This window comes from Mauremys reevesii, linkage group 3 (genome assembly GCF_016161935.1).
Source record: "Mauremys reevesii isolate NIE-2019 linkage group 3, ASM1616193v1, whole genome shotgun sequence".
Taxonomy (NCBI): Eukaryota; Metazoa; Chordata; order Testudines; family Geoemydidae; genus Mauremys; species Mauremys reevesii.
The window spans coordinates 180,381,312-180,407,431 of NC_052625.1; the positions used below are offsets into that span (position 1 = coordinate 180,381,312).

Sequence of the window (26,120 nt, forward strand, 5' to 3'; positions counted from 1 at the left end):
ACATTATGCCAATGGCAGTAGCCTTTATTAAATAAATAAGCGACTGCTGTATGTTGTGTCTTAATCACTTAATCTTGTTCATAGAGAAATGCTTTTAAAAGAAAGTCAAGTTTGCAACGACTGTCAGAATTAGTAGAACAAACAACATGGTCTTGGCAAGTACTTTTGAAACTAACTAAAGGATGAGCTATCCCAATTCTGAATAAAACAGATGCTACATGGGCTATGGAGAAGTGTGATTGTGAACAGAATGTACAAAGCAAGCTTCCAAAGGAAAAGGAAGCTGATATGCAAGTACGTCTACAGTGATTGTAATTAAAATCTTTATAATTTTGCATGTCAGTTTACATTTTTAGCAGGCATCCTAGTTTTCCATGATAAAAAACAAAATTCTCCAATAAAAAAACCCCAAATCTATTTTTTTGCAGTTAAAATGAAATGCTGAACTTCAGTTTCCCTAGCCACAATACATATAGGTAGCAGTTGAACACAATGTTTTACTGATATACAGTAGAACCCTGTTTATCCAAACCTCCACTACCCAGCTGTCCGTATTAACCAAACCATCAGCTGCCTGATGTTGTCAGCCCCTGGTGGTTCTGTTAATACAGAGAGCTGGATAATGGAGACTTAGATAAATGGAGTTCACTCTATGTTTTTATTTTTTCACAAAATGTAAAAACTAAAGAGTCTTTGTAAAAATGTAAATACCACATTTTTCCATGGCAAACGGATTTCTAAGATCCCTGATAATTAGTGTTATTCCTTAGTACAGGGAATAATTTGGGAGTTCCACAGTAACATCAGTTACTTGCAAGGGCAAAACTAAGTACAATTTACTGTCTATGTAACAAACAACTATTGTGTACTGTACATGCAAACACATACACATCTCAAAGATGAGGCTGGTAATCACAGTATATTCTCTCTTTGGAGGATGGATATTTCACAAATGATTTTTAAGGTTAAACTATAAAAATACTATCTCTCAGAGGCCATATTATCCCCTCCTATATGAAAAGCCACATGAAGTAACTTCTTATGAGGAAATCCCCAGGATGATTTCTTTGTGGAGATTCCCTGTAACAGGATGCTTGGAGTGGGGTATTGTTCCTTCCACAGAAAAGCCACTCCAAACTTGGCAGATCCCTAGGGATTCTTGGGAGGCTGGGGCCATCCACGTGGAGACATTGCAGTGGCTGTGGCCTCAAGCAGCTCCTAGGCCTTGCTTACCATGTTGTCATGGGAGCTGTGCTGCCAGGGACCTCCTTCTGGTCTTAGATAGATTTCTTTACACTTTCCCCTTAAATGACAGATTTCATTTTCACACGATCATGACAATTGCTGCCTTTTATGTATAAATATTACAATTAATTACCAGCTTTGTCAACATCAGGAACTATTTTACCTTACTCAGATAGTTTATTTTATATATATATATATATATTCTCCAATTCAGAACAGGATAGAACTTCCCACAATGTAACAAAATCTTTTATATAAAATATTTATGCTTTCAGTGAATGGAAACAGTTTTATTGTATACATTTTAAAATTTTTGTTTTGTATGCAAATATGCATTACCTAAAATATGCTTTATTTCAGTAAATCACAACAAGCAGGGAAAGGATACACAGCTTTTACTGTGCATTGGGCTAATACTTTAACTAAAATGATATATACATTTTAGTTTTAAGTTTAAGAATGCACAAACATTTTAGGTTGAGAATGCATAAATATAAAACTGAATGCAGACTGGGTCAGTTACATTTTATTATCGCTAATACAATGTAGCTACATTCATTTTCAATACTTCTGTGGTTCTAAGTCCACTCTTCATGATAGTGTTATACAAGTCATGGTCCTATCCTTTGAACATCTCAACACTGTTCCCAAAGAAAAGATCAAGTGAAATGTCTTCCTTCCTTGAAATGTTAGATCATATTTTTAATTATCACACTACCACACAATATATAAATATATATATATATAAAAAAAGAGACCAAGTAGGAGGCTAAATATTTTGTTTGTTTGTTTTACTGTCAATATGTTTAACATAGCATCCTGTAGTTGTATAAAACATGCATTTTCTGGGATAATTATGAACACAGCATGAACGAGCCCACATAAATTATAATTTTGTACAAGTCCAAGATAAAAAAAAAAATCAGATTAAGTGCCTCTGAGGCCCTTTATTCCCAGCTATAAGTTCTCAAAACACACTACTGAAATATTTTTCTATGCCTAGGCTATGTGCTAGAGAACTGGATTCAAAAATTTAAAATACATCTACAGTCTGTTTTAGTTTTCTTTAAAGTTTGTGACAGTCCTTGGATATTGTACTGTGAAAATGTAAAAATAGTCACAGACTTTTTTTTCCAGAAATAAAAACACATGTAGGAGAGTACGCAAAACAAGGCAAAATGAAGTTTCATAGCACTTAATAAGGGTAATATAAAGTCAATGACTAATATTGAGGTTTGTAAAAAGGACTGGATGAAAAGTTACATGTACACATGAAAGTTATATTAGTTTCAATACTATCAGTAATTGTTTCTGTAACCAATACTCCCTCCCACCCCAAAACCAATCAATATACATTCAAAATAGGCTGACATTGATATAATTGTGTGTAAAAATAGTGCACTATTTTTTCTGCCACAAAGCAAATTTGTATCCTAAGAGCTGGTAAACATTCTTTTTTCCTTAAATACAGAGAATGGGCATAGACCTTGAAAAAATTAAATTAAGGCATTCAGATAGGTAAAATAGGACTGCCCATTATGAAATAATTGAAATGAGTATGTACTTCAAACATCTCATTATACTAGCTGCTCAACAATGACATGCAGCTTTTGATAAACATGTATGAAAGATATTAACTTCAACATTATGGCTTTACACAAGTGCATAGTTGCAACTGCAGTAAGTAATGGTATCTGATTAATATGCATAAAAAAATAAAGTGGAAAGTTTTTTTAAAACCCTTTTGCAGTATTACAGTACAATATATATACACAGTATAATGGTCACTTCTTAAGGATGCAGTCTATACCACTGTGGTGGATCTTTCCCGCCTTCTTTTCCGGCAAACATGCTGGTGGCATCTCTCTATCAAAGTTGAAAGATGGATTTCTTCAGTTTTAATTTTCACTCTTCTTAGTTCTTTTGTGAAATGTAGTGTGTGTGTCTTGCCAAGATAAACTTTTTTGGAACAAGACTCTAAAAGGTTACCTAAAGTATCCTTATACTATTACCAACAGTCCTCATTTGATCAGTTACCCCAAGGGATTATAAAAAACCCCTCAGAGATTAGTAATTTATATTGCAGCAAAAAATTGTAAACCTCTGATATATATAGCACAGTCTCTCAGGAAAATATATATATTTTAATAAATTTTGGGATATCATGTTTCAGTCTTGTTTTAATGAGAAGAAAATTATCACCTTGAATAGTGACTGCATTCACAGAAGGCAGTTAGCTGAAAAAGAAGAAAGGTTTGGTCAGTAAAGGCAATGGACCTTCCTCTTCTGAAAAGAGAAATTTGCTCCAAATTTTTATTTTAAATATGCACTTCTGCACACTTGCAACAAATGCTATTTATTTGCACTAAATAGCATTATGTTATTTAAAACCACTGTATCCTATGCACTACAATTTCAAACTTATTCTGAGATTAAGACAATTACATTTTACTGATACTAATAATTCAGTTAGTTGAGCATTCTCCTGAGGGAATTCTGCACCAAAAAATACAAATTCTGTGCAAAATATTTTAAAATTCTGCTTATGTTATTTGTCAATAAATAATTGTGGATGCTTCAGCATGGCAGCTGAGAGCACAGGCCACAGGCTGCATGGAAGAAGGAAGCCACCCTGCAGCTCCCCTCCCCCGCCAGGACACATACTCAGCGGAGAGGCTGCACCTAACCATGACACAGCGCAAGGGCTGGACCTGCTCCAGAAACACCTTGGAGCCCTGCCCCGCCACGCCTGGCACACTGGGTGTGGGCAGGCAGGCTCAGACCAGCAGGATCCAAGTGTGGAGGGGCTTAGTGTGGGGGGATCCAAGCCTGGGGTTGAGAGGATTCTGTGTGGGGCAATCTGGGTGAACATGGCTCAATGGTGGGGTCCAGGTCCCTGAATATACAGGGGCTCATTGGGGAGAGGGGTTCCGAGTGCAGGGACAATGGGACTCTGCAGGAGGGGTCCAGATGAAGGTAGCTGGGGCTCGGCAGAGGGAGTCTGGCACTCGTGTGGGGGAAGGGGTCTGAGTGTAGGGGGCTCATCGGGGGGTCCGGATGTTGAGGGAGTGGAGCTTGGTGGGGTGGGGGTCTGGATGGTTCATTGGGATGGTCCAGGTGCACAGGGAGTGGGGCTCATTGGGGTGGAGTTTCAAGTGTGTAGGGCTCAGCAGGGAGTGGTCTGGATGCGGGGGCCTGGGACTTGGTGGGGAGTCCAGATGTGTGTGGGGGAGGATGTGAGGTTCAGAAGGGGGTCTGGGTATGGGGGGCGGGAGTCCAGACACATGGGAGTTGGGTGGATGGGAGAGCAGCTCCGCATACAGTGACCCCGCCCCCCATAGTTAAGAAGCAATGGGGGCAGGAAGCAGGGCAGAGGGGTGTGGGGCTGGGGGAGGTTTGCAAACTAATTAGATCATTTTCAGTTAAACTAGTTTTACTTAATTATAAATAGAACTGCTTTATATTTACAATAGCATTCAAGGAATTCAGCTCGGTGCATTAGCAATGCAATTTTACTTAGAATTTTTTCAAGTGCATTGTTAGAAACCCAAAAAGCACAACACTACAGAGCAAAGCCAAGTCATAAATCTGTATTTCATTGCACTAGTAGGAAATACACAATGCAAAGCTCTTGTTTCAAGTCTGCTAGACATAGACAAGTCACTTTACACTTTAAAAAGGCATTTTTACTGCAAACCGACATATCTTCAGTGAGTCAAAGATTAAAATGTGACAATTATTTTTACATCTCAAAAATGGTTTGTTTGCAGAGGTTAGCAGTACTACCACTCCTATAAGTATATTCTCTGACAGTAGCAGTTATCTTTTTTCCCACTCAACTGGGGCAGATAGACATGATTTCTGAACAGAAAACTATAATTAAACTCACGTATGTAAAAGGCAAATACACATTTTTAGTTAAAGTGACTCCTCTGAAAATTGATCTTTTCCAAACTGAATGAAATCTCATTTTTGAATGCATATTAAAAATGAGATCTCTCATACTTTTTCTGCTTTGAAAAACAAAACCCAACTAGCATGCTCTATTCAAAAGGCAAACAATGCATTCCTCACTACTTTGATTTACCCTTTTACATCTTCAGAAATCAAAAACATCGTCATCACCATCAACATCATCAACATCATCAAATGACCAATCCCAGTCTTTAAATGCCAAATCAAGCAATCTGCAATAGGAGGTTTTGATGTTTAAAATGGACTACTCTTTATTAAAATATTCTAAAGTCCAATGTTATTAAAATTATCACTATCTATTACAATACTGCCTTGTGTACACAGTCTTCTGATTTAACATTTCATGACGTGGCATAACAAAAAGTGGGTTATAAATGAGGATTAATCTTTAGACAAAAGTTTTCATTTCTCTATACATAGTCCATGGCCATGCTAAATGTGTGTCTGTGTGTGTAATCTGTTTTAATCAACTAGATCAATTTAGTGCTCATGTAGATCAGTATATTTTATACACTGGAAATTTAACACATAAATCACTAGATTCCATTTTACTAATTCATATGACTCTTTCAGACTAAAGTCAGGAACCCTTATTTTTGTAACATTTCATAGAGTTGTTTTAAAAAAAAAACTAAAGCTTCACAAGGGCTAACTGCCATCTTGTCTTGATGTTGCAGTTCTTGACTGAGCTGCAATTTTATGCTCATCTGCTAAACCTTCCATGAAACAATATGTGAGCCACTAACAATTGTTTCAGCTCATCTAAAGAGCTGATATTTTATGCAAATCAAGTTTAATTAATACTAAAGCACTAAAGGGATTGGTCTGTCTGGATTTGCAAACAAATTAATGTAGATTTTACCATCCAGCATTTAGGACTTCATCGAAAGCCCAATAAAGTCAATAGGGGTCTTTCCATTGACTTCAATGGATATTGCATCAGGCCTTTAAACATGACAAAGCGAGGATGGAGGAAAAATACTGACCTAAATAAGTGCGTAAATGAATCCCCTCTGGCATAGTGTTTAAAATGAAGCACGTATTTATTCTAATTAGTTTACGTGTATTAAATATGATGGGTTTTGAGTTTTGTTTTTAATTTCTTTAACTTTCAAAATATGATGACTCACTGAAGTTTTGATATTTATTTATTCTATGAGCTGTAAGTGCTGTCATTCCTGATATAAGAACAGGAGTACTTGTGGCACCTTACTTATAGCAAATATTAGATATCAAGAAGAAAATAAGTTGTCATTTATGTGGGGAAGCTCAGGTTAATCTTCCTTGCCACGATTCAGTGTCTCAATGAAACTGATAATCAGAAACTACACGTAGTGTATGTGGAAATGGTTTGCTTTCTTTTAAATTGTTAAAAAGAACAGCTGTGAGAAACTTAAAGAAACTATCTGGACATTCAAGTCTTATGAGGGAAGAATCTTCATTCTTAATGAAGAATACAAAAGAAAAATATACATTCCATATTGTAAACTCTTGCAGTAAGAACCTTTACAGAAACACACGTCAAACACAAACTGGCCAAAGCATTCACACTAATTCACAAAAAAATGTGTTGACTATCTGATAAAACACATCAAAAATAAATCTGAACTGAATTGATTTGACAAAGAAGCACGCAATAGTAAGATGGATGTGATGACCTCTCAGGCCTTTTCCATCTATGACTCCCATGATTTTACAACATAATTCAATACTAAATACATTAACTAAAAGCCATAATCTGGACAGTGCAGTTGCAGGAATAAAATGTGTAAAAGAAAAAAAAGATACGCAGAATACATTTTGTTGTTGTTACTCTGACATACTTCAGATTTCCCACAGTATATTTAATTATGATATCCTGGCCAAATTCATCCCTGGTGCAGCTCTGCTGAAGTCAGAGTTGCACCAGGGATTAATTTGAGCAATTATGCAGTTACCTTAGGTGAAAATAGCACCAGACTTAATTTTTTTAAAAAACCACATCTGTATTAGGATACAGAAACACTGTATACAGGTTATGAAGGAGAAAGATTTAAAACAGCAATACACAAGCAATATATAAAATCCAAAAATGACAAATATGTTTAACATATGTGCCTGTCATTCAGAAAATACATATACTTATATAAATTTTTTTTTTCAAAAACTGGATTACCAAATGTGATTGATTGATATATATATAAATAACTTTCAAAATATTGTCATTTACAGATTTTAAGTGAATTCTCATGGTTAGTATGGTCAGCATGCTCACAGGATGAGACACAGGTCCCTATTACTTACTGTTGCTATGGCAAAATACACAGTATAGAAAAAAATCAGTGAAGAATGATTCGAAGGACAGGGCCAGAGCTAAAAAAAATTAGTAATAAAATGTAGAAGTAAATATTATTACATGTACTATGTTACATGAAGATTTTGTTAAAAAAATCATGACGATGAAAGTAGACTGTTACATACAACGTGAAAATCTTAACTGAAAATTGATGTTGACAAGTCAAAGTCTATGGTTTGCTTCTTTAGAGCTCAGTAATACAGCCTGGAATAAAAAACAGTTACCTACCTTTTGTTATTGTTGTTCTTCGAGATGTGTTGATCATGTCAATTCCAAATAGGTGTGTGTGCACCACATGCATGATCACTGGAAGGTTTTCTCCTAGCGGTACCCATCAGGTTGGCTGTGGAGCCCGCTGGAGTGGCACCCTTATGCCAGTGAATATAGGTCCCTGCTGACCCGCTGCCTCTTCAGTTCCTTCTTGCCAGATACTCCGACAGAGGAGAGGCGGGTGGGCCTTGGAATGGACATGAGCAACACATCTCGAAGAACAGTTATGAAAGGTAGGTAACTGTTTTTTCTTCGAGTGATTGCTCATGTCAATTCCAAGTAGGTGACTCCCAAGCAGTACCCCCAGAGGAGGGGTCGGAGTTCTCCAAGCTGCCGATTGTAGCATGGCTCTACCAAACACAGCTTCATCTCTAGCCTGCTGAGTGATGGTGTAGTGCGATATAAAGGGGTGAACAGACAACCATGTCTCCGCCCTGCAGATGTCCTGAATGGGGACTTGCACCAGGAATGCTGCAGATGAAGCCTGTGCTCTTGTGGAGTGTGCTGTCAATGCTGGGGCCGGAATCTTTGCTAGGTCATAGTACGTTCTGATGTAGGCCATGACAGAAGAAGAGATTCTCTGAGACAAAACAGGGAGACCCTTCATTCTTTCGGCAATAGCGATGAAGAGTTGCGCCGACTTCTTAAATGGCTTTGTTTGCTCGATGTAAAAGGCTAAGCCTGTCAACATCCAGGGAATGGAGCATGCGTTCCCTGTAGTTGGTGTGTAGCTTAGGATAGAACACTGGCAGAAAGATGTCCTGATTCATGTAAAATTGCAAAACTACCTTTGGGAGGAAAGCTGGGTGCGGCGGCAATTGTACCTTGTCCTTATAAATCATGGTATAAGGGGGCTCGGACATCAAAGCCTTGAGCTCAGACACCCCCCTGGCTGATGTTATAGTCACTAGGAATGCCACTTTCCAAGACAGGTAGAGCAACAAGCACGTTGCTAGGGGCTCAAATGGAGGGCACATGAGCCTTGAGAGCACCAGGTTAAGACCCCATGGAGGGATTAGTTGTTTTACTTGGGGGTACAGTCCGTCCAGCCCCTTGAGGAAACGGCCCACCACAGGGTTAGCAAACACTGAGCGTCCCATTGAGCTCTGATGGAAGGCCAAGATTGCTGCCACATGCATCTTTACTGACGAAACTGCCAGCCCCTGTTGCTTCAGGTAAAGCAAGTAGTCCAAGATAAAGGGAATCGAGGACTGCAACCTTTATGGAGGGACCAAATGGAAAATCTCTTACACTTTGCCAGATAAGTGGCATGAGTGGAAAGCTTCCTGCTGCTGTGGAGACCCTCCCTAACCAAGTCTGAGCAGGTAAGTTCTGGCGGAGTCAGCCATGGAGTTTCCATGCTGTGCGATGGAGAGACTCTAGGTTGGGGTGCTGGAGGCGGCGGCCATGGCCCTGTGTGATCAAGTCTGGAACCAAGGGCAAAGTCATGGACGTATCCAATGACAGGTCCAGCAGCGTGGTGAACCAGTGCTGACATGGCCATGCTGGTACGAGGCCTCCAACTGTATCAAGTGCACAGCTTGAGGGCTTCCTGGCACAGGGTAGAGGAGCGAGCACCACCCTGTCTGTTTATATAAAACATCGCTGTGGTATTTTCTGTCAGTACAGATACACATCTGCCCTGTAGATGGGTTTGAAACATCTGGCAAGAGAGGCGAACCGCTCGCAGCTCCCTGATGTTGATGTGCAGTGAAAGTTCTGCCTGGGACCAGAGGCCTCGTGTCCTGTCACCCAGGTGTGCCCCCCCATCCCATCACTGACGCATCTGTGACTGGAGACAGCGACAGCTGAGGCGTGGAGAAGGGCATTCCTGCACATACCGCTTGTGGGTTGAGCCACCATTGGAGAGATTCAAGAACCCTAGGAGTAAAAGGGACCAGTCTGTCTATGTGGTCTTGGTTTGGCCTGTAAACTCGGGCTAGCCATGCCTGAAGAGGATATAGCCACAACCTGGCACACTGTACCACATCCATGCAGGCAGTCATATCCCCGAGCAACTTTAGACAAGTTTGTGGCGTCATAGTGGGGAAATCTCTCAAGAGCCTCTATGACAGTGCTCATGGTGAGGAAACGAGCTTCCGGGCGGAAAAACCTTGGCCTGAGTCGAGTCCAGGAGGGCTCCGATGAACTCTATTCCTCTGTGTAGGGTTTATAGTAGACTTTTCCACATTTAGAATGAGACCGAGCCTGAGGAATGTCATGTGCACCAGGGTTACATGGTACTCCATTCCTACCCCGTCTCCTGTTATAGTCTTGCCTCAGCTGAGAGGGGTAGAAGCAAGGCGGGGGCTGAGCCTTAAAATGCTTTCTTTGTGGGGCTGGCATATGAAGCCCCAAAGACTTTAAGGTCTCTCTAGAGTCCTTGAAACTATGGAGCCTAGAGTTCGTCTGCTCAGCGAAAAGACCCGCACCATTGAATGGCAGGTCCTGGATAGTCTGTTGGACCACCGGGGGGAGGCCAAGACCTGTAGCTACAAGCTGTACCACATGACAATGGCCGTGGACATTGTACAGGTGGCCGAGTCTGCAGAGTCTAATGCAGCCTGCAAGGAAGTCCTTGCAATAGTCCTGCCTTCCTCCAGAGCCGCCCCAAAGTCAGAGTGGGAGTCAGATGGAAGTAGCTCCTTAAAGTTGGACAGGGAATTCCAAGAGTTAAAACTGTAGCAGCTAAGAATTGCCTGCTGATTGGCGATTCAAAGCTGGAGCCCCCCGGTGTAATAGACCTTACGTCCAAAGAGGTCCAGCTTCTTTGCCTCTTTAAAGTTTGGACTGGGGCCCTGGTGACCCTGCCTTTCTTTTGCATTGGCTGCAGACACGACCAGCAGGCCCAGCTGAGGGTGGGTGAAAAGATATTCAACCCCCCTTAGAAGGTACAAAGTACTTCCTTTCCACCCCTTTAGCCGCGGGGAAAAATGGAAGCAGGTGTGTGCCAGAGGGACTTGGTAGTAGTGTGGATGGTCTTGATCAATGGCAAGGCCATGCTGGAAAGACCTTCTGGCGTCAGAATGTCCACCATAGGGTCCATTTCTTCTGACACCTCCTCTGTTTGCAGGCCCAGATTTTGGGCTACTCTTCTGAGCAGCTCCTGGTGGGCTCTATTGTCCAAAGCTGGTAAGGAGGTAGATGAGCTCACTAGTGCCTCGTCCAGGGAGGAGGATGAAGAAGCCCTCATAGGCATGGGGTCCTCCTGACCTTCCAACTCACGGAGGTCCTCCCATGCAGGAGCTTCCTGTGCAGTGGCAGATGCGGTGCCGGATGCGAATTTGGTGCTAGGTCCAGTGCCGGCCCAGGTGCTGGGCTTGGAACCCCTTGGAGGTTCCCTCGCCATGGAAACAGATGGAGGTCCCCATCTGTCCAAGGCGACTGAAAGGGACCTGGGGCTTGATGATATGCCCATGGGGTTCAAAACGGTCACTGAGCAGGTGCCTTCCACTATGGTGGCCAGGGCATCATCGGAAGTTGCTGCATCTCATTATGCCTGGAGTGACGAGACCGGTGCCGGCAGCATCTGGAAACATCTGACTCCAGCTCCGACTCTGAGGACGAGTCTGATCTCAGTCTCCACAGCGGTGCCATGAGGGATGGTGCTGGTGATCGGTGCCAAGGCGAGGACGACTGGTGCTGTAGCATGGCCCGTTTGCCCTTGGATAGTCTAGGCCCCCCTGCAACGTGCTGGAGCTGCCAGTATTTTGGCTCTGCCAGCTCCGGGGAGTGCTCTCTCTGAGGTCCCTGGCAGTCTCGAACATGTCAGGAGTGGACAGCATGTCCAATTCCCCAATTTGGCTCTCCCGTCATGGGAAGTTCAACGGGACTGGACTCTACAGTTCCCCCTGGGCAGCCGGAATCAATGGTACCGGCTGTCCTTGAGCAGGAGCTGAGTGTCCCGACGTGGGACGCACTTTGCAGGCACCCTCATGTTCCACAGCTCAGACAGTTGGCGAGCGCTCCTTTTTGGCTCTTCTCCGCTTCTTATGCGGCACTTGCGAGTGAGATCGGTGCCAAGTAGTCGCCAAACTTGTCTTCAGTGCCAGAGAGTGTTGGTGCTGCGGGTTTCTGGATCCAGAGTTCTTCACTGGCACCACAGCCTCCCTTACTGAGGCCAGAGTGCTCTGCACTGAAGTGCTGGGCTTGGATCCTGATGTGGTCTGAGCTGGCTGGGGACAGACAGCCAACTCCATAAGGAGGAGCTTAAGTCTAAAGTCTCTCTCCTTATTAGCCCTTGGGCAGAAGCTCCTGCAGATCTTGCACTTGTTGGTCTGGTGGGCTTCTCTCAAGCACTTTAAGCATGAGTCATGAAGATCTCCTCCAGGCACAGGCTTCTGGCAAGACCGGCAGGGTTTGAAGCCTTGAGACCGAGGCATGCCCCGGTCCCCAGAGGGGAGTAAGAAAATGGGGAGTGGGGGGGGGGGGGAGAACCCCCAACAGAAACTTATCTGCTAACTAACTAACTAAAACACTAGAAAACCTACACTAAGTAGAACTATATACAATACAAGAACAAGTGTTCGTTGGACAAGAGCTTGCCCAAGGCAAGAGAACAAAGTAGCTCCAACGACCGTCACTGGTGGTAAGAAGGAACTGAAGAGGCAGCGGGTCAGCAGAGACCTATATTCACCACCATAAGGGCGCCACTCCAGGGGGCTCCACAGCCAACCCGATGGGTACCGCTAGGGGAAAACTTTCTGATGATTGTGCACGCGGCACGCACACACCTACTTGGAATTGACTTAACATTCTTCTGCAAATGATTGCTCGACTACAATTAATATGCACATAAGTCATCCTGCTTTGCTCCTGAACAGTCAGAAGACAGTACTGGCAGGATTCATGATTCAATCTGATTACAAACTTCTGCTTCCTGATTGGTTCAGGATTTTTTTTTTTTTTACTTCTAACTTTGTCTACCATTTAGAATGTAAATCTAAATACCATGGAATTTATTTCATGACTACAATGGAAAGCATTCTAGGTATTCTGAAAGTATGCCAGAATGTAACGAAGTCTTCCTGGGATGAACATCAAGATTTATTGCCACTCAAGTTATATACTGTTTTAAGCTTCACCTGTGTCAATATTTACTTCTCACGTCAATAAAGCTTGATGTTCACTTCAACATAATCAATATCAGTTTAATAAATTGGGCAAATATGGACTAGACATGACCATCAGAAGGCTACTAAAATGTTCAGGTTTAGTGAAGGGTTTTTGGGGCATAGTTTTCTAACTGTTAGCTTTAAGGACTTGGGAGGAAAATTCATTTACAAACATGTTTTACTAGAGATACTCAACTGATTATAAATACATGAAAATCCTACCGACATCAACTTTGGAAAAGCTAGTGCTTTAGCAGAGGATATTCTTCCAAGGACTTTTCTCTATTAGAATAATTCCTTAGTGGATGGTTTGCAACTGACGTACTCTATGTATTTTGCTGATATACTCATACAGTTTGACTGGCTTTGCAATAATAATACAAATTTAACTCTGAAATAGGACTACTGGAGCTTACCTTTTGTATCATCACTGATGGGTCTAAAAGTAAATTATTTACAAGTTGTTACCATGGTTATGATTTTGTTGTTTTGGGGTGCAAGAATGGTCCTGGCACCACACTCAGCCAAAGAACTGAAAAGCAAGTCAGTGACCATTCATTTGAAAGAAACAAGTTGGTTAAGAGTGGGGGAAACTCAGTTACTGCAAGAGCAGGCAAGGTTTAATCCTCTGATAGCTATTACCGTAAAAGTTTTTTGGGGACTATAAGACTTAACAAATTTTGTCCCTTTTCTTTTTACAAGTATCAATGTCTCTGTAACAAATCCACTTGCTGTATATGGGCATAAATCATGATTTTTTTCTCCCCTGTTATACAAGTAAAATTTAATGTGAACTTTTCCTATAAATAATGGACAGCAGAGAGAATCCCATACAATAGGGCTACAAGATGTTACACATAGTTATCTAGGATTGTAAAATAAAATTGTGTTTCAGAAATACAATGTGATCTATATATAAAGATCAGTGAGGTGCATACACAAAAAAGGGTAGAGTTAAGAGTTAACATTCAACTGTAACTTTTATATTTCCTGACTTTAGTGTTTTATTTTAAACCGTCAACGTTCTATTCAATCTTAATGTTCTATTAACACAGGGGTTTCTTGTACAGTATTATATACAAGTAAGTTCCAGAAGCTTTTTCTCAGAATATAATTTGCATATCAGTAACGTAAAGCTGAAGAGAATGAATATGGGTGTATAACCCAATCAGATAGGGCAGCTCTCATTCCACTACCTCCTATCAGAGGACAGTCTGTGTTAATGGGAGTTGTGGTTTTCAGAGAAACAAACACCTTTGTTAGTACAGGTTGAAAATACATCAGAATTATTCAACTGTGATGACCCAGAGAACCACACAGTGACTTGCCTGTCTGGAGAGATCTGCAACCTTCACACGAGACATCTAGATAGGCTTATATGTAGTGCTGGGCAGGAGCCAATGGTCATGGTACGTGTAGGTACCAATGACATAGGGAAGGATAGGAGAAAGGTCCTAGAGGCCAAATTTAGGCTGCTAGGTAAGAGACTGAAGTCCATGACCTCCATGGTAACATTCTCTGAAATGCTTCCAGTTCCACGCGCATGGCCAGTTAGACAGGCAGAACTGGAGGGTCTCAATGCATGGATGAGACGATGGTGTAGGGAGGAGGGGTACAGATTTATTAGAAACTGGGGAAACGTTTGGGAAAAGGGGAGCCTATACAGGAAGGATTGGCTCCGCCTAAACCAAAATGGAACCAGATTGCTGGCACTTAACATTAAAAAGGTCGTAAAGCAGTTTTTAAACGAAGGGCTGGGGGAAAGCCGACAGGTGCAGAGGAGCACGTGGTTCGGACATCCTTTAGGGGAGGATCTATAAATGGAGATCCTCTGTGTCCTAATAAGAGGAGAGAATGGAAAATGATAAAATACAGGTAAGATCTGATGAGAAACATCAAATGAAAAAAAGTCCCATTCAATTACATCATCTAATGGCAGGAAGCTAAACAGTCACAAGTGCTTATATACCAATGCTAAAAGTCTAAATAATAAGATTGGTGCCTCGTATTAAATGAGGATATTGACATAATAGATATCACAGAAACTTGGTGGAATGAGGATAATCAATGGGACACAGTAATACCCTCTGAAAAGTAATACCAGGGTATAAAGTACATTGGAAGGACAGAACAGGTCGTGCTGGTGGGGGAGTGGCACTATATGTGAAAGAAAGAGTAGAATCAAATGAAATAAAAATCCTAAATGAACCAAACTGTACCACAGAATCTCTATGGATAGTAATTCCATGCTTGAATAATAAGTATATAGCAGTAGAGATATATTACAGACCACCTGACCAGGATGGTGCTAGTGACTATGAAACACTCAGGGAGATTAGAGAGGCTATTAAAATAAAAAACTCAATAATAAGGGGGGATTTCAACTATCCCCATATTGAGTGGGTACATATCACGTCAGGACGGGATGCAGAGATAAAGTTTCTTGACACCTTAAATGACTGCTTCTTGGAGTAGCTAGTCCTGGAACACACAAGAAGAGAGGAATAAATCAAGAATTGCCTAAGTGCAGAACAGGATCAGGTCTAAGAGGTGAATATAGCTGGACCGTTTGGTAATAGTGACAATAATATAATTAAATTTAACATCCCTGTGGCAGTGACAACATCACAACGGCCCTACATTGTAGCATTTAATTTCAGAAAGGGACACTACATAAAAATGAGGAGGTTAGTTACACTGAAATTAAAAGGTACAGCACCAAAAGTGAAATTCCTGCAAGCTGCATGGAAACTTTTTAAAGACACTATAATAGAGGCTCAACTTAAATGTATACCCCACATTAAAAAAACATAGTAAGAGAACCAAAATAGGAACCACCGTGGCTAAACAACAAAGTAAAAGAAGCAGTGAGAGGCAAAAAGGCATCCTTTAAAAAGTGGAAGTTAAATCCTAATGAGAAAAATAGAAAGGGGCATAAACTCTGGCAAATGAAGGATAAAAATGTAATTAGGAAGGCCAAAAAAGAATCTGAAGAACAGCTAGCCAAAGACTCAAAAAGCAGTAGCAAAAAAAATTTTTAAGTACATCAGAAGCAGTGGGGCAACTGGATGATCGAGATGATAAAGGAGCACTCAAGGACAATAAGGCACTGAGGAGAAACTAAATGAATTATTTGCATCAGTCTTCATGGTTGAGGATGTGAGGGAGATTCCCAAACCCAAGCCATTATTTTTAGATGACAAATCTGAGGAATTGTCCCAGATTGAGATGTCATTGGAGGATAGCTAATGTGATGCCAATTTTTAAAAAGGGCTCCAGAGGAAACCCTGGCAATTACAGGCCAGGAAGCCTGACTTCAGTACCAGGTAAACTGGTTGAAACTATAGTAAAGAACAAAATTGTTGGACACATAGATGAACATAATTTGTTGGGGGAATAGTCAACATTGTTTTTGTAAAGGGAAATGATGCCTCACCAATCTACTAGAATTCTTTGAAGCGGTCAACAAGCATGTGGACAAAGGGGATCCAGTGGATGTAGTATATTTAGATTTTCAGAAAGCCTTTGACAAGGTCCCTCACCAAAGGCTCTTAAGCAAAGTAAGCAGTCATGGGATGAGAAGGAAGGTTCTCTCATGGATTGGTAACTGATTAAATGTAGGAAACAAAGGGTAGGAATAAATGGTCAGTTTTCAGAATGGACAGAGATAAATAGTGGTGTCCCCTAGGGGTCTGTACTGGGCCTAGTCCTATTTCAGATATTCATAAATGATCTGGAAAAAGGGGTAAACTGTGAGGTGGCAAAATTCGCAGATGATACAAAACTACTCAAGATAGTTAAGTCCCAGGCAGACTGAGAAGAGCGATAAAAGGATCTTTCAAAACCAGATGAATGGGCAAAAAATTGGCAGATGAAATTCAATGTTGATAAATGCAAAGTAATGCACACGGGAAAACAATCCCAACTATACATATAAAATGATGGGGTCTAAATTAGCTGTTACTCCTCAAGAAAGATCTTGGAATCATTGTGGATAGTTCTCTGAAAACATCCACTCAATGTGCAGCGGCGGTCAAAAAAGCGAACAGAATATTGGGAATCATTAAGAAAGGGGTAGCTAATAAGACAGGAAATATCATATTGCCTCTATTTAAATCCATGGTACGCCCACATCTTAAATACTGAGTGCAGATGTGGTCGCCCCATCTCAAAAAAAATATATTGGACTTGGAAAAGGTTCAGAAAAGGGAAACAAAAATTATTAGGGGTATGGAACAGCTGCTGTATGAGGAGAGATTAATAAAATGGGGACTTTTCAACTTGGAAAAGAGACAACTAGGAGGGATATGATAGAGGTCTATAAAATCATGACTGGTGTGGAGAAAGTAAATAAGGAAGTGTTATTTATTCCTTCTCATAGCAGAAGAACTAGGAGCCACCAAATGAAATTAATAGGCAGCAGATTTAAAACAAATAAAAGGAAGTATTTTTTCACAGAACGCAGAGTCAGCCTGTGGAACTCCTTGCCAGAGGATGTTGTGAAGGCCAAGACTATAACAGGGTTCAAAAAATAACTAGATAAATTCATGGAGGATAGATCCATCAATGGCTATTAGCCAGGATGGGCAGGGATGGTGTCCCTAGACACTGTTTGCCAGAAGCTGGGAATGGGCAACAGAGAGAGTTGGATCACTTGATGATTACCTGTTCTGTTCATTCTCTCTGAGGCACCTGACATTGGCCACTGTCGGAAGAAAGGATATTGGTCTAGATGGACCTTTGGTCTGACCCAGCATGGCTGTTCTTATGCTAGTGAAAAATGGCATTAAAAATTTAATTGTATTAAAATTAACCTATAATCTGATTAGGTCTGAAATCTGAGATAATTTAAAACTGGTATATCACAGAGGGAAAAATCAGTCTGTGGCTGATTTAATTAATTAATTTAGATCTACCATTCCAGTCCTAAAATTCAAAGGGTTAAATTAAACAATTATACTGTGTTGTCTCATCACATTCCAAAATACTACGGGGCCAATTTTAGCTATATATTCACGTATCACTACCTATCTTCTTAAGACAGATTCTTGTAGTTCTGTATGCTTGCTCAGCTGCTGATTTTACAAGTTACATAGATGATAACACACATCTGAGATAAGGAAAGGGCCCAATCTGAACAGTTCAGGCCTTCCTTAGTGTTCTGTAGCATTTGCTAACAAGCAAAGAGGATTATGGACATTAGAAGTATAATAAGTGTATTGTTATTGCATGGCATCACTAAAGGGTAGAGAAGTTAAGGTGGTTTGTGCGCCTGAACTATGTATTTCCGTACTTTAAAATACCTGGATTCCTTTTAAGTGTAACCTTGACTCTGAATTTTGCATGTGTAATGCTTGGTTTTGTGATAATTGCAACAGCTCTCTAATGTTTTTTACTCTTAAATTACTCTATATCACCTCAAACTTTAACTCAATTTTAAACATTTTTTTTAACTGGGAATATATGTAGGGCCTGACCCAAATCCCAGTGAAGTAAATGGAAAGATACCAATCATAGAATATCAGGGTTGGAAGGGACCTCAGGAGCTCATCTAGTCCAACCCCTGCTCAAAGCAGGACCAATCCCCAGACAGATTTTTGCCCCTAAATGGCCCCAAGGATTGAACTCATAACCCTGGGTTTAGCAGGCCAACGCTCAAACCACTGAGCTATCCCTTCTCTCCAGGAATAGCTTCTCTTAAACATGTAACTTACCTCCATTTTCCTGCAGCCCAGCTGAACACACACAAAATGTTAAGTGTAAGAACTGGGTTTTCAGTAGAAATACCAGACAGGCAGTAAGTTGCCTGCACTTTCCCACTAAGGCCTTCAATATTTTGGTATAGTTGAAGTTCTAAATCACACAATATAAATATATGAAGTTCTATTTCTAGAAGGTTGGGGTGGAGTGGAATCTTCAAAATCTTCAAAAAAGTAACTGTACTGCTGGAGCATTTTTAGTCCAGGAAAACTGCTAATTAGACTGTGATTCTAATAAGCTATTGGATAGCAAAGTAGTAAGTACCTTTAGAACTAACCTAAAAGGATATTAAAAATGAGATTAGTTTATTGTTTTGCTTTTGGAGTAAATTTATCTTTAGTGCATTCAGCATTAAAAACTAAGAGAGAGAGAGAAGGAAATATGGCTTTTCCTGCCTCTACACTGGATTTCAGCAGGTAGCTCCCATGATCTGAAACTAACAGACTTCTCCATCTCCCTCAAAGATAGATGGGGTAGAGAGAGAAATCATGTGTACATGATTAATCTGTGTGCCTGTGACAGAAATAAGAAGACCAACAGAAAGAGGCTAGAACCATCAGTGAAAGAAAAATTAGTACAGTAACTCCACACTTAAAGTCGTCCCGGTAAACGTTGTTTCGTTGCTGATCAACTAAAGAACATGCTCGTTTAAAGTTGCGCAATGCTCTCTTATAACATTGTGTGGCAGCCGCCTGCTTTGTCCACTGCTTGGATGTTGAAGTGATGTCTGCCTTTCAGTTTACACATTGGAACCAATACCAGAACTGACGTATCCGTGCTCCTCTGCACCACTTCCTCCTGCTGAGGTGGTTTACTTGGGTCTAAATCTTCAGAACCCATGCACAAAGACTCTCCCAACTTTGAAGAATGCAGACAGAGAAGGATCTCTTGTCTTTAGGGAAGCTTTCAGAAAAGATTTGTTTCTATGCTTGTGAGAAGCCCCTTGCACTCATGAGAAGCCTTCCCCTTAGGCTTGGAAGTCTTAGCTTTGACCCTGGAGCTTGTGCTGAGAGGAGCACAGTCTTGTTGACTGGGGCCAATGTACTTCGGGGGCAGAGGGGAGGCATGGTGTGCATTTCCATGGCCCAGATCTGATCGGGGTCTCATAGTCTTCTCCATAAGATATTTTCTAAACCTTAGCTCTCAACTTTCATGAGTTCTGAGAGGGAGGAAGAGGCCAATATTGCACTTAGATGAGATGTGAACCCCACCTAGGCAGTAAAGGCAGCGTTGGTGTTCGTCACCCATTGAAAAGGAGTGGCAGCAGAAAATGCAATTCTTGAACCCTGGGACTCTGGGCATAATCCTAACTTCCCTGGGAGGATTTCCAGGAGGCAGGGAAAAATAACTAACTACACTAGTAGTTAACACTAAAAGAATAAAATACCAAAACTATTTACAATATATTTATAGACCAAAGGAGTCAAGGGAAGAAGCTGTGGACACAGAAGATTCTAACTTAGGCCATGCAGCAGTAAGAAGGAACTAGAGAGGTGCCAGTCTGCCCTGCCCCTTATGCCCTCGGTTCAGAACATGAAAAGAACTGTGCATGTGCAGCCCAATGGACACAGTTTAATAAAAATCTCCAGACTGAGGTGCATGGTGCACATCTGTACCCACATCTGAAATATACATAGGGACCATTCATTTGAAGAAACAGTAATGGGTCTTGGAATGTAATTATAAATGAAGAATCATCATCGAGCAGGTGTGTTTCTAGTGCAGTCCCACAAGGATCTCCTTCTTGGCCCTATGCCATTTAACATTTTATCAGTGATCTGGAAAAAAACAAAATCCTCACTGATGAAGTTTGCAGATAACACAAAAATTGGAGAAGTGGTAAATAATAAAGAGGAGAGATCACTGATACACAGCAATCTGGATCACTTGGTAAACTGGGTACACGAAAACATATGAGTTTTAATATGCCTAAATATAAATGTATACATCTAGGAACAAAGAATGTAGGCTACACTTACAGACAAGGGGGACTCTATCCTGGGAAGCAGACTCTGAAAAAGATTTTAGGCTGGAGGATAGTTACCTGAACATGAGCTCCCAGTACATTACCACAGCCAAAAGGGCTAATGCAATTCTTGGACGCATAAACAGGGGAATCTAGAGTAGGCATAGAGAGGTTATTTTACTTCTGTAATTGGCACTGGTGCAACTGCTGCTGGACCACTGTGTCCAGTTCTGGTGTCCTCAATTCAGACGGATGTTGATAAACTGAAGATGGTTCAGAGAAGAGCCACGAGAACATGTAAACAATTAGAAAACGTATCTTATAGTGACAGACTCTAGGAGTTCAATCTATTTAGCTTAACAAAGAGAAGTTTAAGGAGTGACCTGATCAGTCTATAAGTACCTACATGGGGAACAAATATTTAATAATGGGCTCTTCAGTGTAGCAGAGAAAGGTATAACACGATCCAGTGCTTGGAAGTTGAAGCTAGACAAATTGAGATTGGAAATAATGCTCAAGAATTATTTTGGGGAAGTTCTATGGCCCTGTGTTATCCAGGAGGTCAGAGTAGATGATCACAATGGTCCCTTCTGGCCTATCAATCTATGAGCAGTCTTCAAATATATTAAGGCTATTATAAAGAGAATGATGATCAATTGTTTTCTATGTCCACTGAAGATAGGACAAATAGTAATCAGCTTAATCTCCAGCAAAGGAGATTTAGGTTAGATATTAGGAGAAAAATCTCTAATTATAAGGATAGTTAAGCACTTGAATATGCTTCTGTGAGAGGCTGTGGAATTCCTGTCACTGGAGGTTTTTAAGAAGAGGTTAGACCAACACCTGTCAGGGATGGTCTAGGTATACTTGATTCCTGCCTCAGCACGGAGGGTTGTACTAGATGACCACTTAAGGTCCATTTCAGCCTTATGGCTCTATAAGTCTACAAGACATTAGTGACTTCCTGGCATCTGTGTCCTACCATCACTATGCTGCTTAGCAGGGTCTTTTATTCTGAAAAGCACATTTGTTGAAAACACCTCTTTGTTATCTATCATGGTTATCAATTGATAAAAAAGGATGGGGAGTCCTGCTGCTCTTTATCAGAAACTTCTCTTTGTTCCCACAAAGAACTCTGAGAACTTGGCTGAGTTCTGTGCTCTTTGAGTCAGAAGAATCTTTTATATTTATATCAGCCCTTGTGTTCTGGAGAAGGACAATAAAAGAAAGTACAGTCCCTACTGAGGAGTATGTTCTCTTGTTCTCTGGAAGGAACACTTCTGAAGTGTCAAGACTCCAAGTTTTTCAGCAATTAGATGCTAGAGATGAAGAGACCATCCCTTTAAGTGGGACTCCTTTCTCAGGGCACTGAAGATGCAGGAGACTGGCTCTTGCAGTGCTATATCTGGAGGAGAGGGAACTGTGGTGGGAAACAGCTTGACAACTCCATTTATTCTGCACTAAGAGTGATATAAAGAGTAAGGGATATAGAAATTTTTCCATGCAACTGTCCAATGGACGGGCTGACATAGTTGGTGGGAAATGGACCAACTACCACCCTTGAATCCTAAAGATTCACTGCCCCCAAACTGTGGCAAAACTTTAGGATGGCTGGGGGTGAGTGGGTAAATAATAGTACTTGTGCCTGGAAACACAGGATGAAAAGTAGCCTAAAGAGAAATATCTTCTGTGTCTTTTAGAAAGTTATGTAAGATTGACACTGAGGGTTCTGAGGACAGGAACAGTCCTGATGCCAATTCTTCCTCACATGTAGATGGACAATAGAGAAGGTAGAAGTAGCCTATTTACTTAAACACTGGGTGAGCTTTAACAGGAATACCCAGCACTTTACATGTTCAAAGGGCTCTTGTAACAGTGACAGACACACACACACACACACACCATTGTTAAGGTTGCAAAGTCAAGCACTCAAAAGTTAAGCAATTCCAGAATTAAGGTTGCCTTAAATTCAGCCCTCTTGTGAACTGGCATTATTATAGGGACTTGAATTACACAAATACATGCTCTTTTTTCCCCACAGAACTCCTGCCTCATTCAGTGCACAGACAATGAATCAGTGTTGTGTAATGAATGAGGTTGTTGTCTGTCAGATCCTTACTTCATTTTTTTGCAGAAGTTGGAATGTGTGGGGTGAATGAGGCAGATGACTCCAAGAAGAGAAAGGATGGTTTCATGGTGAAGGCAGCTGAACCCTGCCCTGGAGAAAATGAATTCTATCCTTGCCTCTGCCAGAAACTTCCTATGTGATGACGGGCAAGTCACTTATACCAAATTTTTCACAGATGATCATTAATTGTGTTCTCCTCATTTTCTGGCTTCTTCAAACCATACCTCAAGGTTTCAGGTTGGGAAGTGCACATTGCAACTTTTAAAGTAAGTGTGTCTGTGTGTCTACTGTCCTAGATTTTTCAAAAAAGCAAACTGAAAAAACACAAATTCCATCCGGTGGAATCACACTGACACCCACAATGGTAATTAGCAGGGTTGGAACCTTTAGATCCACTGCACAGATCTCTGTCATTTGACCTAACAGAGCAACTGATAAGAGTCATATGTTGTCATCCTCTAGAACTAGAGTAGAGGGCGGAGAGAGACTTTTGCCGGTGGGTTTTCACAGATATTTGTAGACAGCACAGGAATGGCGAGATTCTGGAATCTCTGATTCCATTACCCCTTGCCCCAATCTCCTCACTTAGCCAGCCTGTCTTTACAGCCCTGGATTGCTCAAGCCAATCCCTGTCTCCTTACCCAGCCAGTCCTAAACTCACCCTCCAGGCTCCATATCCAAGTCCCAGTCTCCCCCTCCCCACCATGACTCCCAGTCTCTCAGCTCAACCAGTCCTATCTCACGTCCTGAGGCTCACTGTCACTGTCTCATTGTCCAACTAGTCCCAGTCTCCCCTCCTACTGTGCACTGGCATCCCTGTCCCTAACTTTGTTTCCATCTTGGCTCCCAGTCTCCTTCCCTGGCCAATACCAGTCTTCCCCACCAGACTGCCAGTTCATTTCCAGCCCCAACTATCCCCCAGCCTCTCCTTCCCACATAGCTCCTTGCCCCAATCTACTCCTTCTACTCCCCCACCTCTCCTCTGAGGTCTGGCTCTTGTCCCCTCTGCATTCAAGTCAGATTGCTCCTCCCCTACACTAACTAGTTTCTGGGTGCCTCCACAGAAGCAATGAGAACACAGAAGAACCACAATGGCCTATAGGAGCACCTGCAGGGAAAATCTTACTCAGCATCTGCAGCCCTGAGATGCAGCATGGTCAGTGCACACAGAATCTTTAGAGAATTTAGATGCCAAACTCTAACAAGTCTCTACTGAGCATGTGTAAACTAAGAATTCTCAAAGGCTTGTAAATTCGCCAAATTTAGGTCTCCCCCAGAACAGCAAAAAGCACGTTCCTGACACAAAGGCAACCAACATTGACAGATTTAAATTCCCTGCTCCAAAGCATGGAGGCACTATTACCTCTTAATGAAATACCTGTAAGAACTTTTTTAACATGAGCAAAACAACATATTTTCCCCCAATCTCACTCTCTGAAACAGATGAACTATTTTTGCTTCAATGTTCCCAAGACACTTGGCATAGGAAATTTCAGCCCAAATGGTTAAAGTTTCACAAAGTTAAAAGCAACTGAAAACAGGATCTTATACTGTGAAGCGTCAAACAACCTTACACGTAGGTGAGTGCTACCAGTTCTGCCTATTATATAAACACATACAGTAGATTTAATTCAGAGATAGGCTCATTTAAATAAGGAAATGAAACATGCTTTTTCACACAGCTTTCTTAATATTTTGTATACTGGAATTCACAAAAGATGGTCTCACATTTCATTAGTCATAGTATAAATACAAAAGGAAACAAAACAAACAAACAAACAAAAGATATCTTTGTGAATTGCCCATAACACTTATATAATACAAAGTATCACAGTGGGAAACTGTTTAAAATCATCATTCTTTAATAGCAATTTTTGTGTTACCTCGGTTTGTTTGGAGGAAGCTGTCGGCTTGGCCGTCTCATAGACTGATTTGGCTGTACCTTCATGGAAGTTCTAGGAGAAGATCGAGCAAAGGGGTCGGGTGCTGGAGGCTTTTTTGGAATTTTTTTCACCAATCGGCTCACCCATTTCTGTTGTTCCTCTGTAGAATTAGCTAACAGTAGTAGATTCTTTGCAGTTGAAATATCATAATATACTGTAAGATAAATTTAAAAACAAAATCTCATTATTAAATTTTTTTACATGAGCTCACCTTAAAAATTAATGACCAGATCCTTGGGTTCTCATAAATTGCACAGAGTAGAAGTCAAGTGGTGCTATACAAACCCACTATAAAGCTAACACTTGGGCTGTCATGATCACGATGCTACTTTGGGTATAGATTATGCCACAGCACCTTTAACATTTCCGCCAGAGGAGCCTTTCCAATCTATCCACAGGCTGCACTCCCTTCTTATTTCTTCCATTTGGAGGATAAGGGGATGATTATTCTCCATGTTACTAAGGAAGCAGGTATACAAGGAAACAAACATATCCTGTTACAGCCATTTCATATGCCCATAAGAGATATTGAGCATAGAGAACTGTGGAACTCAGCCCAGAGGGAGTAACTTTTCTGAGTGTCATAATCTGTATTGCAACATACACTGACTTCTCTGTCCCATACCGAAATGCAACACAATCCACTGAGTAAGTAGCCGTTTTGGATAGCCCTTCCCTATGATGTTGACAGCACTGAAAGTATGTGGCATACATGTCCCTGTGCTGGCTGAATGTCACTGTATTGCAGTGAGCTGGTCTTCCCTAACAGAATCCTGATATGCACCCAAGGATCTGTCACTCCAGCAGTTGCTACCTTTTACCTTGAGCTCATCTGAGATCACATCATTATGAGAAACCTGTATCTGAATTATTCCCTGTAGTTAATTGGCAACCATATATTTACCTTTGCAAGGTGCTATAATCTCTTCCTTTTTATCCATGTGATCTTTGTGACATTTGATATGGCAGCGGCGGCACTCTAGAGCAGGAGGAGGTTTAAACATGTGCCACAGTGGCTTCATACAAGCCTCACAGTTGGTTGGAAAATGATACAGAGTGGGTATAAATTCATGTCCCTTGTGGCAAATGTAATTTGATTTCTCCCCCATAGGCTCCACAGGAAATTCTGGTTCCTTCTTGCTTTCTCCTTCATTAGCATACAGAATCTAGAGTTAAAGCAAAATAACCACAACATTCATACACAACGGGTGTAGGTAAAGGGCAATTATTTAGTTAGCAAAAATTCAGGAATACAAATTAGAGTAGGTTAGAATAGATTTTCTGACAATTTATATGATCTACTTTTCTCACTTGTACTTGTCTTCTTTAATAAAAAAATTAAAATATTTTGAAGCATCTTGCATTTATTTGCATAAAGAATTTT

At 41.1% G+C, this 26,120-nt stretch overlaps 1 protein-coding gene across 5 annotated transcripts in view; it reads right to left on the minus strand.

Moving 5' to 3' along the window:
• Window positions 1-2,019: 2,019 nt before the first annotated feature.
• Window positions 2,020-26,120, minus strand: part of ROCK2 (Rho associated coiled-coil containing protein kinase 2) — a 176,652-nt gene continuing 152,551 nt past the window's right edge. For 3 of the 5 annotated variants that reach the window (XM_039529811.1, XM_039529814.1, XM_039529815.1), the window contains 4 exons: window positions 25,641-25,902; window positions 24,677-24,890; window positions 5,333-5,432; window positions 2,020-3,482 (listed from right to left, as the gene is read on the minus strand). In XM_039529811.1, the coding sequence (XP_039385745.1) occupies window positions 5,345-5,432; window positions 24,677-24,890; window positions 25,641-25,902 (564 nt within the window). In that variant the 3' untranslated portion in view covers window positions 2,020-3,482; window positions 5,333-5,344. Of the gene's footprint in view, window positions 3,483-5,332; window positions 5,433-7,503; window positions 7,573-24,676; window positions 24,891-25,640; window positions 25,903-26,120 lie in introns of those variants that run through there. The other 2 variants (XM_039529812.1, XM_039529813.1) reach the window with 2 other exon arrangements.